The sequence below is a fragment of the Oratosquilla oratoria genome, chromosome 25 (assembly GCF_046742065.1).
Source record: "Oratosquilla oratoria isolate Oo_2021 chromosome 25, ASM4674206v1, whole genome shotgun sequence".
Lineage (NCBI taxonomy): Eukaryota > Metazoa > Arthropoda > Malacostraca > Stomatopoda > Squillidae > Oratosquilla > Oratosquilla oratoria.
In genome coordinates this window covers 53,209,797-53,227,274 of record NC_134801.1, presented here as the reverse complement: position 1 = coordinate 53,227,274, position 17,478 = coordinate 53,209,797, and the positions used below count along the sequence as shown (strand labels likewise).

The 17,478-nt window shown below is 41.8% G+C and overlaps 3 protein-coding genes across 3 annotated transcripts; all 3 read right to left on the bottom strand.

The window, feature by feature from the left end:
* Positions 1-216: 216 nt before the first annotated feature.
* LOC143039141 (uncharacterized) lies at positions 217-9,703 on the bottom strand. Its single transcript, XM_076209001.1, has 3 exons — positions 9,690-9,703; positions 8,691-9,587; positions 217-235 (listed from the first exon to the last, which is right to left on the bottom strand). Exons 1-3 carry the CDS (start codon positions 9,701-9,703, stop codon positions 217-219), a joined length of 930 nt encoding a protein of 309 aa, XP_076065116.1.
* A 179-nt stretch (positions 9,704-9,882) lies between these two features.
* Positions 9,883-11,412, bottom strand: LOC143039140 (uncharacterized). The gene has a single exon (XM_076208999.1). The coding sequence runs from the start codon at positions 11,410-11,412 to the stop codon at positions 9,883-9,885; it is 1,530 nt and encodes a 509-aa protein (XP_076065114.1).
* Positions 11,413-11,505: 93 nt separating this feature from the next.
* LOC143039139 (uncharacterized) lies at positions 11,506-13,305 on the bottom strand. Its single transcript, XM_076208998.1, has one exon. The coding sequence runs from the start codon at positions 13,303-13,305 to the stop codon at positions 11,506-11,508; it is 1,800 nt and encodes a 599-aa protein (XP_076065113.1).
* Positions 13,306-17,478: the final 4,173 nt, after the last annotated feature.

Here is a 17,478-nt window from a genome sequence, read left to right as displayed (position 1 = left end):
ATACCCAAAAATTTTAGTTGTTGGTTTAATGCAGTTGACACTAGTTCTTAGTTGTCGCTGGTTCTTGCTAGTTGTCGCTAAGTAGTGCGCCCCATTCAAAATGAATCAGATTTACGATATAGAACGTAAGCTGCATCCACCCTAACCTAACCCAACCCAACCAACCTAACAAACTTATCCTAACCTAACCCAGGTTAGGATATTTCATTCATCTCTTCAATCTTTACGTAAGAGTCTGCAGGGACAAAAATGCTATGACAATTCTTATAAATAACTAATTTAACGAACGAATAAATAAGAGCAGCACTTCCACGACGACCACCACCATCCTCATCACACATTGCTGTTACCTGGGGACATATTGCCACTCTGTCCTCCCCCCATGAAGACCAGTAAAACAATAACAATTAATCGTTGGGTCCGTTTTCTTCAAACAGCCACTTCCATGTGTCTTGGACAACGCAATATGGCGCGTTCCCACACTAAACGCACATTATATATATTTTTTACTTTTTACTTTGTATTCAACAATGGTTGCACTATTCCTCAGCAAAATAGCACTCCATAAACATCATTCGTGAGTGTTCAATTCATACTTCAATTCCCGCGCTTCATTATCCATCAGTTTATCTATCTTCGTACAATATTGTATATTTAGACCATTAGAGGGCCGATGTCCTAAACATTAAAAGTCGTTGAAAAAAATCATGTTTTGTGAAGGCTACAATAACCTATTATATAACATCTAACTGGAGTTGTATTTACCTAAGTCAATCTATCTATATTTAATGCAACCCTGCCTAGCAACATCACCAGACTAGAAACTAGATGTCAACTATTAACGCATTGTCACTGTACGTACAAAACATTGACAGGAGACGAGTTCGACGTCTGTCATATTCAACACCAAACCATGACTACCAGCTCATCCCTTGTTTATTTGCACTTAACTAACACACTAATTACTCTAACCTTCCTGTAGTGAACGGGGTTAGCTCGTGTCGTTGAACCAAATCAGTTTAGTAGGCTAGGTGTGTTCAATCTTATACAATTCCAGACTATTCTATACCCCACCTCTCCTTCTTATATGAAGGCAATTAATTCTCCAAAATTGAACTTCTTTCACACAAACATTTGTATAACGGGATCATACCTTTCAGAACTGCTGCAAGCAGATTGCAGGCAAATCTTTAATGTCCAGGCCCGGGCGCACGCACACACACGGGAAGAAAATACAACTTTGCTAATAAAACTTGTATAAATAAATGAATATAAGTAAACATATTGAGATCAAATAACATCTAACACTTCCTAGTTTCTAGCTAACTGCATAATTACTCGTCTGCATAGAAAAGAGTTCATTACGAACGGCAAAGATGAGTAAAATCGCCAGACGGCAATAATAACCATATACTATATCAACTCGGTACAGAAGTGAATCGATTTATGCATGTGAAACAATGGTAATTACAAATTAAGGAAATCACCTGGAGACAGCTTCTGTTGTGTTACACCTGAATGATAATTAATCAGATAAGCACCCTTAAGAGCAGACTTAGTATTTCAATTCCTTCCTCGCCTCACACGTGTTTAATATCACTTGGCGATGCGGGATACATCCTGCTGGGATACAACATGGTCAATACGGCCCACTACAAGCACTGCGCATTTGAAAACACGAGGCATTACGCTGAGCACTTAGCACTTCCACAACACCGTGGGTTCCATGCGATAGATGTAAATTAATGTAAACACTAACACACTGCCTTACCAAAACGGTAGAAGCACTAACACAAGTCAGGATACATTCCGCTGGAGATGTTAACTTTCCAGGATCACGACGTCTACTGGGTAACTGGGGACGGTTTTAGAACGGAGCACGCTGATTGGCCCGTTCCTCCTTCCAGGACCAGCTTGGCAGTAACCAATGATAGATTAACAAAACTGTCTCTATGGTTCCAAACCTCACCTAAGTCGTGGTGGTTAAGTCGAGGTTATAAGTAGTGGTTGTAAGTCGTGGTTGTAGTTGGGTGGTTTAAGTGGTGGTTGCAAGTTGGGATTGTAAGTCGACGTTGTAAGTCATGATTGTAACTCGTGGTTGTAAAACGCGTAAGTGGTGGTTCTAATTCATGTATTTGTAATTCGTGGTTGTAAGTGGTGGGGTTAAGTTGTGGTTGTAAGTCGTGGCTGTAAGTCGCGGTTGTAAACCGCGTAAGTGGTGGTTGTAACTCGAGATTGTAAATCGAGGTTGTAAGTGGATGTTTTAAGCCGTGGTTGTAAGTCGTGGTTGTACGTCGTGGTTGTAAGTTGTGGTTGTAGATTAAGGTTGTAGGACATGGTTGTAAGTCGTGTTTGTAAACGGCGTAAGTGGTGTTTGTAGGTGATAGATGTAAGTGGTGGCTGAAAGCCATGGTTGTAATTCGAGTTTGTAAGTCACGTAAGTGATGGTTGTAAGTCGTGGTTGTAAACCGCGTAAGTGGTGGGTGTAAGTATTGGTTGTAAGTGCTGCTTCTGTGGTGGTTATAAGTAGTGGTTGTGAGTCGATGTTGTAAGTGTTGGATGGAAGTGGTGGTTGTAAGTAGTTTGTAATTCGAGGTTGTAAGTCGTAAACCGCGTAGGTGATGGTTGTAATATGTGGTTGTAAGTAGAGATAAGTCGTGGTTGTAGCTTGTTGAAGTGGTGGTTGCAAGTTGGGGTTGTAAGTCGACGTTGTAAGTCATGGTTGTAAGTCGTGGTTGTAAAACGCGTAAGTTGCGGTTGTAAGATGTGGTTCTAAGTCGTAGTAAGTCGTGGCTGTAAGTGGTTGGGTTGTTGTAGGTGGTTGTAATTCGAGGTTGTAATTCATGGTTGTAAACCGCGTAAGCGGTGGTTGTAGCTCAAGATTGTAAATCGTTGTTGTGAGTTGTGGTTGTAAGTCAAACTTGCATATCGTGGTTGTAAGTCATTGTAAGTGATGGTTGTAGGTTAAGTTGTAAGTGGTGGTTCTAGGTGGTGCTTGCTAGGTTGTAAGTCGTGTTTGTAAACAGCGTAAGTGGTGGTTGTAGGTGGTAAATCGAGCTTGTAATTCGAGATTGTACATCGTGGTTATTACAACAACGAGGTTGTGAGTCGTAGTTGTAATTCGAGAATGTAAGTTTTGGTTGTAAGTGGTGGTTGTAGGTCGTGGTTGTAAGTGGTTGAAGTCGTGGTTGTAAGCCCTGGTTTTAAGTTGTGTAAGTGGTGGTTGTAAACCGCGGAGGTGGTTGTAGGTCGTGGTTGTAAGTGGTGGTTAAAGTCGTGGCTGTAAGCCCTGGTTTTAAATCGTGTAAATGGTGGTTGTATGTCGTGGTTGTAAGTCGTTGTAAACCGTGTAAGGGGTAGTTGCAAGTGGTGGGTTAATCGTGTTTGTAAGCAGCGTAAGTGGTGGTTTCAGTAGTGGTTGTAAGTGGTGGTTGTAAGTCTTGTAAGTTGTGGTTGTAACGAGGTTTTAAGTGGTGGTTATAAGTGGTTGGGTTAAGGGGTGGTTGTAAGTTGTGGTTGTATGTCGAGGTTGAAAGTCATGGTTGTAAGCCGCGTAAGTGGTGGTTGTAAGTCGAGGTTACAAGTGGTTGTAATTTAGGTAAGTGGTGGTTGAGTTGTGGTTGTAAGTCGTGTTTGTAAACCGCGAAACTGGTGGTTGTAAGTCGAGGTTGTAAGTGATGGTTGTAAGTCGAGATTGTAAAGCGCGTAAGTGGTGGTTGTAAGCCGTGGTTGTAAGTCGAGTTTGTATGTCGTGGTTCTATGTTAAATAGTGGTTGTAAGTGGTGGTTATAAGTGGCGGTTGTTAGTTGTTTAAGTGGTGGTTGGAAGTGATGGTTGGAAGTGGTGGTTCTAATTCATGGTTGTAGGACGTGGTTGTAAGTAGTAGTTGTAAGTCGTGATTCTCAATGGTGATTGTCAGTGGTGGTTATAAGTCGAAGTTGTAAGTCGTGGTTGTAAGCCTTGTTAGTGGTTGTAAGTGGTGACTTTCATTTGAGGATGTAAGTTGTGGTTGTAAATCGTGGTTGTAAGTGGTGGTTGTAAGTCAATGTTGTAAGTGGACGTTGTAAGCCGAGGTTGTACAATGTGGTTGTAAGTGGACATTGTATATGGTGGTTGTAGGTCATGGTCGTAAGTGGTGGTTATAAGTTGTGGTTGTAAGTGGTGGTTTTAAGTCGTGGTTATAGTATGGGGTTGTGAGGTTGTGGTTGTTAGTGGTTGTTGTAAGTCGTGGTGGTTATAACTGGTGGTTGTAAGTCGTGGTTGTATGTGGTTGCTGTAAGTTGTGATTAAGTGGTGGTTGTAAATGTGGTTTGTCTTGGTTGTAAGTGTTGATTGTAAGTGGTGACTGTGGTGGTTGTTAGTTGTGGTTGTAAGTGGTGGTTGTACGCGGTGGTTGCAAGTGGTGGTTGTAAGTGGTAGTTCTAAGTGATGGTGGTAAGTGCTAGTTGTAAGTTGTGGTTGTGTTTTTAAGTCGTGGTAGTAAGTGGTGGTTGTAAGTTGTGATTGTAAGAGATGGTTGTAAATGGCTGTTGTAAGTGGTGGTTGTAATATGTGGTTATGAGGTATATCGTGGTTGTTGGTAGGGGTTGTAAGTCGTGGTTGTAGGTTGTGATTGGAAGTTGTGATTGGAAGTGGTTTTCGGTGGTCGTAGGTGGTGGTTGAAAGTCATAGCTGTAAGTGGTGATTGTACGTGGATATAAGTCGTGGTTGTAAGTGGTTAAATTGTGGTTGTAAGTAATGGTTGTAACTGGTGCTTGTAAGTCTTGATTGTAAGTCGTGGTTGTAAGTCGTGGTTGTAAGTGTTGACTAAGTGGTTATAAGTGGTTATAAGTGGTGGTTGTAAGTGTTGATTGTAAGTTGTGGTTGTAAGTGGTTGTTAGTGGTGGTTGTAAGTTGTGGTTATAGGTGGTGGTTGTAAGTGGATGTTTTAAGGTCGTTGTAAATGTAGTGTGATGGTTGTAAGTTTTTAAGTGCTGGTTAGTCGTGGTTGTAAGTGGTTCTTATTGGTTGTAAGTCATGGTTGTAAGTTGTTAAATTGTAGTTGTAAGTCTTGATTGTACGTATTGGTTGTAAGTTGTGATTGTAAGTGATAGCTGTAAGTCGTGCTTAAAAAGGTGGTTCTTAGTGGTTGTTGAATGTCGTGGTTGTAAGTGATGGTTGTAAGTCGTGGTCGTAAGTGGATGTTTTAAGTAGTGGTTGTAAGTATTGGTTGTAAGTTGTGATTGCGTGATGGTTGTGAGGTTTAAGTCCTGGTTGTTAGTGGGGGTTGTAAGCGGAGATTGTTAGTGGGGGTTCTAAGTCGTGATTTAAGTCGTGGTTGTAGGTGGTAGTTGTAAGTTGTGATTGTAAGCGGTAGTTGTAAATAGTTGTAAGTCGTGGTTATTGGTGGTCGTAGATGGTTGTGAAGGTATGTAGTAGTTGTAAGATGTTTGTAAGTCGTAGTTTTAAGTGGTGGTTGTAAGTCTTGGTCATAAGTGGTTATTGTGTGGTGGTAATTGGTCCTTGTAAGTGGTGGTTGTAAGTTTTGATTGTAAGTCATGATTATTGGTGGTGGTTGTAAGTGGTCTTAGTGGTTGTTGTAATGGTGTTTGTGAGTGGTTTTAAGTTGTGGTTGTATGTGGTGGTTGTAAGTGGTGACTAAGTTGTGATTGTGATGGTTGTAAGTCTTAAGTGGTGGTTGTAAGTAGTGAGTTGTCATGGTTGTAAGTGATTGTAATTGGGAGTTGTAAGTCGCGGTTGTATGTGATTAAAGTGGTGGTTATAGGTGTTGGTTGTAAGTGGTAGTTGTAAGTCATGGTTGTAAGTTGTGATGGTTGTAAGTCGTGATTATAAGCGGTGGTTGGAAGTGGTGGTAGTAAGTCATGGTTTTAAGTGGTTTTAAGTTGTTTTTGTAACTGGTAGACTAAGTGGTGGTTATGTCGTGGTTGTAAGTGCTGGTCGTACGTGGTGGTTCTTAGTGTTGGTTGTAGGTAGTGGTTGTAAGTCATGTTTGTAAGTGGTGGTTGTTAGTTATGGTTGTAAGTGGTGGTGGTTGTTGTTGTCGTTCCCTAGACTGTCCGAGCAGTTCCGTCTCCCCAAGGAAGGCCACAGCCGAAACTGGGTTTTCCCACAAATCCTTTATAGAGTGTATGTTGTGTTGTTTGCGTGCATGATTCTGTATAATGCAGTCTTCCATTATGTGTTGTATGGTATGGGGTGAAGTGTTACATCCTGGGCAGCTGTTCACAATGCGGTCATCCAGCCTCTTCTGGTAGCTTAGAAGTGCTGGGTGGTGGCCGCACCGCAGTCTGGCCAGGTGGACTCTGTCCTTTCGTGGGAGAGAGGATTCAGAAGGGTGCATATCAGGGGGTCTGGCATGCAGCAGTGTGTTGTCTTTCAGTGTGTTAATGGAGCGGTGAGTGATATGATTATGAATATGTTTCCGGAGGCTGGTATTTGGTGGTTGTGGAGGAAGAGAAGAGAGTATCTGTGTGTGATACAGGTCTTTGGGTGTTGTTATGTTTCTTGGTGTGTGTGGGTGTTCTGTTATGTAGTGTAGTGGGTGCGATGTGTTTGTGGTGGCTACAGCAAGTGTTTGTGTGCCTTTCATGTCGAGGTGGTCCTTGACTTTGAGGACTTTTGTTTCATGGTGTAAATGGTCTGTAGGTGTTGTATTTGTGCAGCCTATAATTGTTTTTAGGGCTTTGTTTTGTATGATTTGAAGGGTGTTGTGGTGTGTCTCACTGAGATTAGGAGCCCATGCAGGACTCGCATAATTCATCACTGAGCATATGCATTGTTTGCATTAGTTTCTTTGTTTTGTCCAAATGTTGTTCCAGTGATTGACTTAAGTGCGTTAAGTCTAGGTGTGCATTTGTTTTTTTATGTTTGTGATGTGTTGTTTGAAAGACATGGATGTATTGTATGTTATACCAAGAATTTTCGGTGTGTTTGTGTGTGGTATTAGAGTGTTGTTGATGTAGAGATGAGGTATGTATTTGTGTTCTTTTGTCCAGTTGGTGAGAAGTGTTGCTGTAGATTTGGTTGGAGCTATTTTGAGTCTGTGATGAACCATGTGTTGAGTGTATCAAGGTATGGCTGGATTATTTCTGCAGCTTTGTCTGTGTTACGATGTGTGCATGTGATTGTTATGTCGTCTGCGTAGGAAGAGATTTGTATTTCTGAGTTGTCTGGTGTGGGTAAGTCATGCATGTATAGATTAAAGAGGTGGGGGATAGAACAGAGCCCTGTGGTACTCCATTTTTTTTTTTTTTTTTTTTTGCGATGATTGGCCATTATATGACACGTAAGCATTCCTACCTGCCAGATAATTGGCCAGCCATCTTTTGGTGTTATTGTGCATGTCTGTGTTATATATCTTATTTGTTAGGTTGTGGCAGGGAACAGCATCAAAAGCTTTATTAATGTCTAATGTTATAAGAAGTGTTCTTTGGTGGGGCCTATCTGAATTGGTGCCATCTGTAGGGTATTGTCGGCAAATTATTGTCTTCTTATGATACGTAGGGAATAAATGGAGCTCCGAATGGACGCTGACTGCAGGTCATTCTAAAAAGAATGTTTTTATTGTCAAAAAATTTGTACATTACAAAAATACATAAATGCCAATTAATAACAGAAAATATACAAGTATTAATCAATACGTTGAGTCGTAACTCACATCACAAATTTGACGTTGAAATGACATCACATACTAAAGCAATCACTCACCGACTTGTGCGTCTCTCATAGGTCCCTACGTCTGTTGACTCGTTCGACATTACAATGGTGAAGTGGAGGATTGCGACATTATACGTGACTTGTCCCTTCCTCTAACAGCATATAGCCCACACATTGGGCGACTCTGACTAATGCCAGTTAGAGAAGACGACCTTGATATGCTGGCCCCCACACACCATCTACCCTCTTACCACCCCCACACTCGACCAAGTCGATGCCGGTGACGGGGGGAAATGGTACAACTGATCGTACCGTGACACTAATTGACGGACGTATAATGCACAAAATTATACCGTGACATTAACGGACGTACAATACAAATTATTTATACAATGAAATCAGTAACATAAATTTACGTCTATGGACGTAACACACCCCCACCTTGAATCTTACGATTCAAAAAAATCACATACATATATCTATGACAAAACACAAAACATTTACATAGAACCTTCAAGGAATACAAGTTTTGTAATGGGTCGGGTGAGCTCACTGAATTGAGTTTTCAAACGGGCACTACGGACCAATCCGTCCCTGCTCACCCGCACTTCCTGGACTCTCCCCAGTGGCCCAGAACCGCGGGGCGAATTTTCATTCATTATAAGCACTAAATCCCTGACTGAAAGATTCGGGCTTTCAGAATTCCACTTCTGCCTTCTTTGCAACTCCACTAGGTATTCACTAACCCACCTTTTCCAAAATTGTTTAGCTAAATGTTGCACGTGACGCCAATGTTTGCGGTAATGATCGGCATCGTGAAAAGCTCCCCAAGATAATGGGGAGTTTCCTTGGAGGAGTAACAGATGATTGGGAGTCAGCGGACTCTCATCACTTGCATCATCACTGCATTTAGTAAGTGGCCGACTGTTGACTATACTTTCCGCTTCGCAAAAAAAAAAAAAAGGGTTTGCAAAACATCATCAATCATCCTGGGGCTTTTGATGACCAAAGCGAACAGTACCTTGCGTACAGACCTTATCATGCGTTCCCAAACGCCACCGTGATGTGACGCGGAAGGCGGGCTGAACGACCACTCAACGTCACGTCGACGTGTTTCCCTTACGATCAACGATCGGTCCAGATCTCGTACACTGCGTGCTAATTCAGCCCTCGCTCCTACTAAGTTAGTACCATTGTCTGACCACACCTTACTGGGGTAACCTCGCCTCGCTGTGAAGCGTACGAAACCATTGATGAATGCGTCAGTTTGTAAGCTATCAAGCTTCTCAATGTGAATAGCTCTCGTAGTAAAACACGTGTACAGACACCCGTAACGTTTCAATTCTGATCTCCCGACTTTAACATGGAAGGGTCCAAACAGGTCTACTCCTACGTACCTAAAGGCTGGCCCCCTGGGTTCACACCTCTCGGGAGGGAGGTCAGACATTCTCTGATTCATGGGGTCCCCGTATAATCTCTTGCAAACTATACAATCCATTTTGACGCGTTTCACCAATTTTCTACCCCGTATGATCCAGAATTTCTTACGCACCCGACTGAGTGTCCATTCCACTCCTACATGAGAGGAATTATGGCAATCACGTACAATTAATGTAGACAACCTGTGGTTATGAGGGAGGATCACAGGATTTATAGCTTGCCCATTCAGTGCTGCATGCTTGAGTCTACCACCAACTACTAACAGACCATCTATAAGAATAGGAGACAGTTTATATATTGAACTGGACTTTAACACAGTTTTCCCTGCTTCAATGTTCTTGGTTTCATGAAAATAAGCACGCCCTTGAACATGTTTGACAATCAGATTTTCCGCGTGCTTTAGTTCATGGATCTCAAGTGGTGAATTTTGCGGAATCTTCTTCTTAAGAAATTGTATTAGCCTTAACCACCAACCAACGGCCTTCTTTAATCTGTAAAGGCTTGAATAGTGCTCAATCAGCGTATCGATCGGGTGTTGGGTGACGCCCGACTGACACGTCTGTACGATACTCGTGGGATACCTCACGCCTCACCTCCGGGTCTTCATCTTGAAGGTACCCTACGAGATCATCTTGTGCTGGCCATGCACACTTGTAATTCGACAAGAAGGGAGGACCATTAATCCAAGAAGCTGGCAAATTGTCTACAAAGCATCCCCGAGATAGTACATCTGCAGGATTCTCATCACCACTAACATGATGCCACTGATTAGCCTCTGAAACCTGTCTAATGAGTGTGACACGATTCGCCACAAAGGTCTCGAACCTTCTTGTCTCGTTCTGCCAGAGCTATAGTACTGTCAGACCAGAAGTTAGATTTGAGCAAGGGGATATCCAACTCTCTTCTAACAACAACATCTAATTTGGCTGCTTCAACGGCAGCCGAAATTTCCAATCTTGCTATAGTAACTCCTTTGATGGGAGCTACTCTCGCTTTACTGGCTAGCAGAGCTACGTGTACTTTCCCATCTTGATCGATTGTCCTGATATAAGTGCAAGCACCAAATGCAACCTCACTTGCATCACAAAAATGATGTAATTCTGAAGTACAACCATTCCACTCTAAAGGCAAAACACATCTAGGGAAGCGAAGTCTCGAGATTTCATATAGTGAAGCTATCCATTTCAACCACTTCTGACACAAAGATATAGGAATATTTTCGTCCAAAGACATCTTAAGCCTAGTCGCCTCCTGGAACAAAATCTTGGCTGGAACAATGATTGGCAAAACTAAACCTAAAGGATCGTAAGTCGAAGCAAGTTGACTCAACATAACTCGTCTAGTCACATTCTGTGTTTGAACACCCTTACTAACGAAAAAGAAACAGTCGTTCTCGACGTCCCATTTAATCCCAAGCACTTTGCTATGCACATTTGATGTCAATTCCTTTGCTTCCTTAGCCCTGTCTTGCTCACTGATGCTCTCTAGCAATTTGACGTCATTAATCATGAATTTGGTTAAGTTAAACCCTCCGTGTCTGAGGACACTTCTAGTATCTTCAATCACCTTAATTGTCTCTTCAGGTGACGCTACGGACTTCAACATATCGTCAACGTAAAATGACCGGAGTAGCGTGTCTTTTACTTCCTCACAAGGTTGCATGTCTTCTACAGCCTTCCGCAAGGCATAGGTGCTACTACTAGCGCACCATATTCCGCCAAAGGGATGCGAGGTCATTCTTAACTCTCTTATTTCATCGCTAACATACCATAGGAACCTTAAAGCGTCTCTATCGCTAATGGGAATTTTGACTTGGTGATACATAGCCTCAATGTCGGCCGTGATGGCGTAATGATATTGGCGAAACCTGAGTAACACGTGAATCAACTTATTATTCAGGTCTGGGCCCTGTAGGCACTGACTGTTCAGACTGACTCCGTTCTTTTGAGCAGCACAGTCGAATACGACTCTCACCTTGCCTGGTTTGGCTTCGCTCGTAACAGCGTGATGCGGGAGGTACCAAACTTTACCATCATCTCTCTTTAAATCAGTCTCGGGAACATACTCTGCATACCCCTTCTTCAACAAATCTGAAATATTCTCAGAGTATACATTCAATATGCCGGATTTCACCAACCTTTTGTACAAACTTCTTAATCGTCTCTCGGCGACGTCACGATTATTGGGCAAGTTTGGCTCACCTCGCCAAGGTATTGGCAGTACATAATGCCCATCTTCGTATCGTGTTTCCTTATCCCAAAGGTTGATAACCTGGTCATTCTGAGATGGTACCCTGTCTTCACATTCATTTTCCATCATCCACAAGCACTCAATATCTGCTTCGATCGAGCTTGCAAAGCACGAGCCGACATTATATGACTTACCCGTACCAATTGGGCCATTTACAGACTATCCAAAGTAGGTCCGCGTTGCATAAGGTAGGTGCTTATTCCCGCCTGAGCCCCCTCTGACCTCCAATGGCTTTAGGAGCCAAGCGTTGTCCATGCCTATCAAAATGTCTGGCTCAGATACTTGACTAGTATTCAAAGGTATGCCCTTTAAGTAGGGGAATTTATCAATCTCAATTTTGACAGGTGGTTGCCTAACAGGCACTCTCGGGACGACCATGACATTTGTAACGCTGGCCTCTCGTCTACCATCCGGTGACGTAAGGCTAAGGGATACTACCTTTGAATGAGTTTCAATGGTCCCCCCTACTGTACTCATGGTGTACTCCTTAAGGTCTCCTTTCAGACCCAACTCGAGGGCCACCCTTTCCGTGACGAAAGTAGTGTCTGATCCACTATCTAACAACGCCGTGACCTTAAGTTTATTATCCACGACAACTGGTAAAATGGGTAAATAAATCTTCGATCGAGCACCATTAACATAACCATTCATGACCACACTTGATTCTTGACACTCCGAATTTTCAACTACGCCCACATTACCCTGAGAGTCCTTTGCCGGGACGTGGATGAATTTTGTATGCTTTAAACCACATCCAGGAACTGAACAAATGGATTGTTTGAAGCATTTGCTAGCCCCGTGCCCACCTAATAAACAATTGAAACACAGCTTGTGTCTTTTTACAACTTCTAACCGACATTCAGGTTTCATGCCTTTAAATTCCTCACAGTAGAACAGTCTGTGTCCTTCCCCGCACACCACACATGTGCTACCAGCACGCCCTAACTTGACGGGGTATTTAGACTCAGATGCTGCTACATTACAACTTGTGCTCTTCACATTTTGACCCTTACCTGTGGATTGCAATCCATAAACCGGATCACATGCCTCATCTGCCATGACATTGATAAACTCAGCGAATTGACTGAGAGATGGGTATGTGTCCGTTTCTCGTTTGTGACTTAGAGCTTTCTGTTTCCATTTGTTACGAACGAATCCCTGACACCTCTGTAAAATATCTAAGATATACTCTTGAGTGTTAAACCTTTCATACAATTCTAATTTTCCAAAAGTAGCAACTGCCATTGTTAAGTCATCACCCAATTGCCTCAACTCTTGAGGCTTAGATACCATCTTACCATTTTTTAAATCATTAACAATTTGTTGAGACACAAGGTGAGAATTACCGAACCTGCGTTTCAATATATCGCGGGCTTGTACGTAACTAGCACTATTTCCCACCAACGCACAATTTTTTATGGCAGCTTTCGCCGGTCCCTTGGTGTATTGTAATAGACGAGTCAATTTGATCTGAGGGTCACTCACTTTACTGTCTACGAGTTCATCAAAAATTGTCATAAAGAGATTATACTCAAGAGGGTTCCCTTCAAACACATCTAATTCAACTTTGGGTACATTTAAGATCCCAACTAGTTCGGCCGATGAGACGTCTAAACGTTCATTTTCACTATTTTCACTGTCTACGCGGGACTTCGCACATGGAATTTCACTTTGAGTCCTTACCTTAAGGAATGCCCTGGCGTCCTTTATCACCTTTATGTACTCCTCTTCAGTTTCTTTGTACCATGACTCGCTGGCCTCCAATTCACTTTCATTGTTGCCCAGGAACGTTTGGTAAGTGTCGTGTGCCGATTCGAATTCATCGTAGGATGTACGGACACGGTCCAGTCTGTCCGTAATGCCGGCTATGTCTTCCTCAGCGATTAACCGGCACAAGGTTCCCAGGTGACGTGTGACCGCTGCTTTCCTCTGTCGTCTCACCACCTTGGCCTGCTCCATGACGGTGACTCAAGTCGAATGACTGTAGGGTATTGTCGGCAAATTATTGTCTTCTTATGATACGTAGGGAATAAATGGAGCTCCGAATGGACGCTGACTGCAGGTCATTCTAAAAAGAATGTTTTTATTGTCAAAAAATTTGTACAACATTACATTAAATACATAAATGCCAATTAATAACAGAAAATATACAAGTATTGATCAATACGTTGAGTCGTAACTTGATGCAAATTCCTGGACAGTGGAAGAAGGTGGTAGATGAGGTGGTGAGGGTAACACGCACCTTAAGTGATTGATGAAGGGAGGGGGAAGATAGCTGCAGTTGGGGAACCGAAGTCCAGGCGATTTGTATCACATCTCGGGACCACTCGCCTTCCCTCCAAGGCAAGCGTGAGCGTAAATCAAAGAGGGGGGAGGGGTATGATGGGACAACTCATTAAGTGAACCGTCCTAGGCTAATGAAACCCAGAACTCCTATTGTGAGTTTTAATGAATTTAAATAATTAAACACTAGAAATATATCTTGATTAAATAAGGGTTTTAACAGTTGGATTTCATACATACATCCTATCTATTCCCTGCGCGCGTTCCTAGCTTAAGAAATTGTTAATGAATTTGTACTTAATAAGTGTCTTGCTTGTGGAGACGTCTTCAATTAGCATGATCTCCTGCTGAGCTTCGATCGGCGCCGCTTCGTTTGGTGGGGGCGGGGGGTGGACGGCCTGGGCGCGCTGTGATGGGGGTTGTAAGTCACTTCATCGGCGTATTCCCGGTCAATCGCACTACACTCAGAGTTTTTGCTTGAGGGGTTTATACCCAAATAATCGACACTCGATTTGCTCACGAGGATATAAATCCCCAACAGTCACATGAGGGAGGAAAGGACACGCTTGGTCTTCCGAGATCGAGCGGTCTGACCTCCTTTGATGAACTCGATGCTTAGACTGCCTGTGTCCTGCGGCAGGTCAGGTCATGATGTCCGCTAGCCGGCTTCCGACGTTGCCAATAGTTCTACATCTCCGTCCCTAGTTGTGAAGGGTACTACGAATAATGTTCATGTGGGAGGTGACACAGTTGCAATTGTTCCTTGAGGTAGACACTGTTCATGAGCGGGTTAGACACAATCCTAATTATTCTAATTGCCTAGCTTAAACAAATATGTGGCGGAGCGCAGGGGGGGGAGGGGGTGTGTTTGGGCGCTTTGTGTGGGCGCGAAAACCGTTGAGCATGGCTCTGAGAACACAAATCAAAAGTTTCTAGATAATTAGAAGTCTCTCCCTTCGTTAAGGCACTGAAATTGATTGTCAAAAATGTCATGACAGATGAAGAGGATAACGAGGAGGAGAAAGGACAGGATGTAGCTACTAGAAGTCTTAAGGACTCTGGTAATTCCCCCGAGTATAGGGAATGAAGGGCTGAAACGGTGAGAAATCAGACGAGAAAATGGGAAGGTGAGACAGCGAGCCGGGTGTCACAATTTCAAAAATTGTGACATAACTCACATCACAAATTTGACGTTGAAATGACATCACATACTAAAGCAATCACTCACCGACTTGTGCGTCTCTCATAGGTCCCTACGTCTGTTGACTCGTTCGACTTTACAATGGTGAAGTGGAGGATTGCGACATTATACGTGACTTGTCCCTTCCTCTAACAGCATATAGCCCACACATTGGGCGACTCTGACTAATGCGTATAATGCACAAAATCATACCGTGACATTAACGGACGTACAATACAAATTATTTATACAATGAAATCAGTAACATAAATTTACGTCTATGGACGTAACACCATCTAAAATTCTTTGGGTGAGGTTTATCAGAAGAGTGTTTGTGGAGTGTAGTGGCCTAAAATAGTGTTGTGAGTCAGCAAGGGGAATATGTGGTGTGACATGTAAGTGGTGGTTGTAATTTGTGGTAGTAAGTCATGGTTGTAAGTGGTGAGTAAGTGGTGGTTGTAAGTCATGGTTTTAAGTTGTGGTTGTAAGTTATGGTTGTAAGTGGTGGTTGTAAGTGTTTTTTGTAAGTTGTGGTTGCTCACAAAACATCCCATGTTAGCAAATTTTTCCAACGAATTTGTGGAAAAATCCCACCAAATGACATCCCTGGGCAGGATTTGAGTTTACCTTGCCTTACCGGGGTGCTGTATCCACTTGGACGTTGGCCACCATGGAGCTCCATTCCTTTCTGCACAACAAGGCTCTTCTTAACAAGATTGCAATTGTTATTTCTTCTCCTACAGATGTCCTTAACCCATCTACATATTTTCTGTGTGGTCTTCCTTTTGCCCTCTTTCCTCCTATTTTTCCCAATAGGCACGTATGTTCTAATTGTTGTTTTCTCATGATGTGTCCTACAAAGTGTAACTGTCTTCTCCTGATAGTTATCATTTCCCTCTGTGTTCCTATTTGCTGCAGTATTTCTTCATTTGTTTTAAATTCTGTCCATGAAATTTTCAGCATCCACATTTTAGCATTCCACATTTTCAGCATCCACAAATCCACATTTCTACTGCTTTTATCCTGTCCTGCATTTGTTTACTATTTGTCCAAGTTTCACATCCATATAATAATACTGACCAAGTGTAACATTTTACAAATCTTTTTCTTGTTCTCATGTTTATTTTATTGTTGTTATTGTTTCTTGTTCTCGTTTATTTTATTGTTGTTATTGTTTCTTGTTCTCATGTTTATTTTATTATTGTTGTTGTTATGGCTATCCTTCTCTTTATCTCTTTGTCCCTTTTCCCATCCCAAGTTAACATGCTTCCTAGGTAAGAAATGGTCCACCTGTGTCAATATTCTTCCTTCTACTTGAATTCTTACACTTTGACTTTCTTGTTCTTTCGTCATTACCATCACTTCTGTTTTCTTTTTATTCACATTTAGACCTGTTTCTACTTACTTCTACTAGTGCTGTAACTAATTCCTGTAGCTGAGCTTCCGATTCTGTGAGTAACACAGTATTGTCTGGATATCTAATATTATTGAGATTTCTTCCTCCTACTGTTACTCCTTTTAGATGGTAAATATCTCTCATGATTATCTCACTGTATAAATTAAACAGGTCTGGTGACATTACACATCTTTTGCCAATTGGACAGTTCTCCTATTCTCTCTGCTGCTTCTTCCTTCCAATTAAGATTTGCAATTAAACTTAAATCCTTCCCATCCACCCCTATTTTCTTCAACATCTCTATTAATTCTTTGTGTCTTACTTTGTCAAATGCCTTTTCATAGTCCACAAAACAGGTATATAGATCTTTTTGCACATAACATATTTTCCAAGTACTGGACCCGAATCCCACAGATCTGAGATGACGAAACTGATTACCAACCCTGGTACTCGAATCCATTCTCTGATTACCCAGGATTTCTTTTTTTGGGGGGGGCTTCGATATTCAATATGAACGTTGAGTGAAACCAAGTTGAAAGGGAAGGGCAAGTTGATGGTTAGGGTGTCAGGTTAGGATCTCATAAGCAAAGAGATAGATTAATGTGTGGTGGAGTATGTATACAGTAAAAATAAAATTATAGCATGGTTATGATTTTAATGTCACTGTAATGGCAATCAACACATTTCTGCTTCAGTGGATAATTACCTAATGCAAGTCATTTATAGCTTTTAATATTTATCAGTTCAAGGAGCTTTTACCTTTAGGGGGCATACGATTGATATGCCCCTTCTTCTGCAAGCCAAGAACATTATTGAAATGGTTTTTAAAGTTAAGTGCTAGTTTACTACAACCTGTTGGGGTACACTGTGGACAGTACCCACATTGATGAGAAACTTGTGTAAATAATATATAGAACATAATTTTAGGCTGTAGTTTCAAGTTAGGTTATTGAAATTCCCATACTATGTATAAAAAATTTACTGCTATTTCATGTTCCAAATATTTTCCTAAAAATAATCTTATAATATGCTTGTCAAGAAAGTTGTATATTGCTTTCTTCTATCAATGCAAGAGCTCTGTGTCCACAAGGTTGGACACTTACAGGGTTTTGGCACTATGGAAATTATTTTCTTACATGTCTACCTATTGCAGTTGTAATGTCACATAACATGTGGTCTAAATTTTACAGTAACAACTTAAAATTTGACCTATACTTATAACTACAAAAAATCCATATGATTATGCAAACTAATGAGCTTCATCTCCTCAACA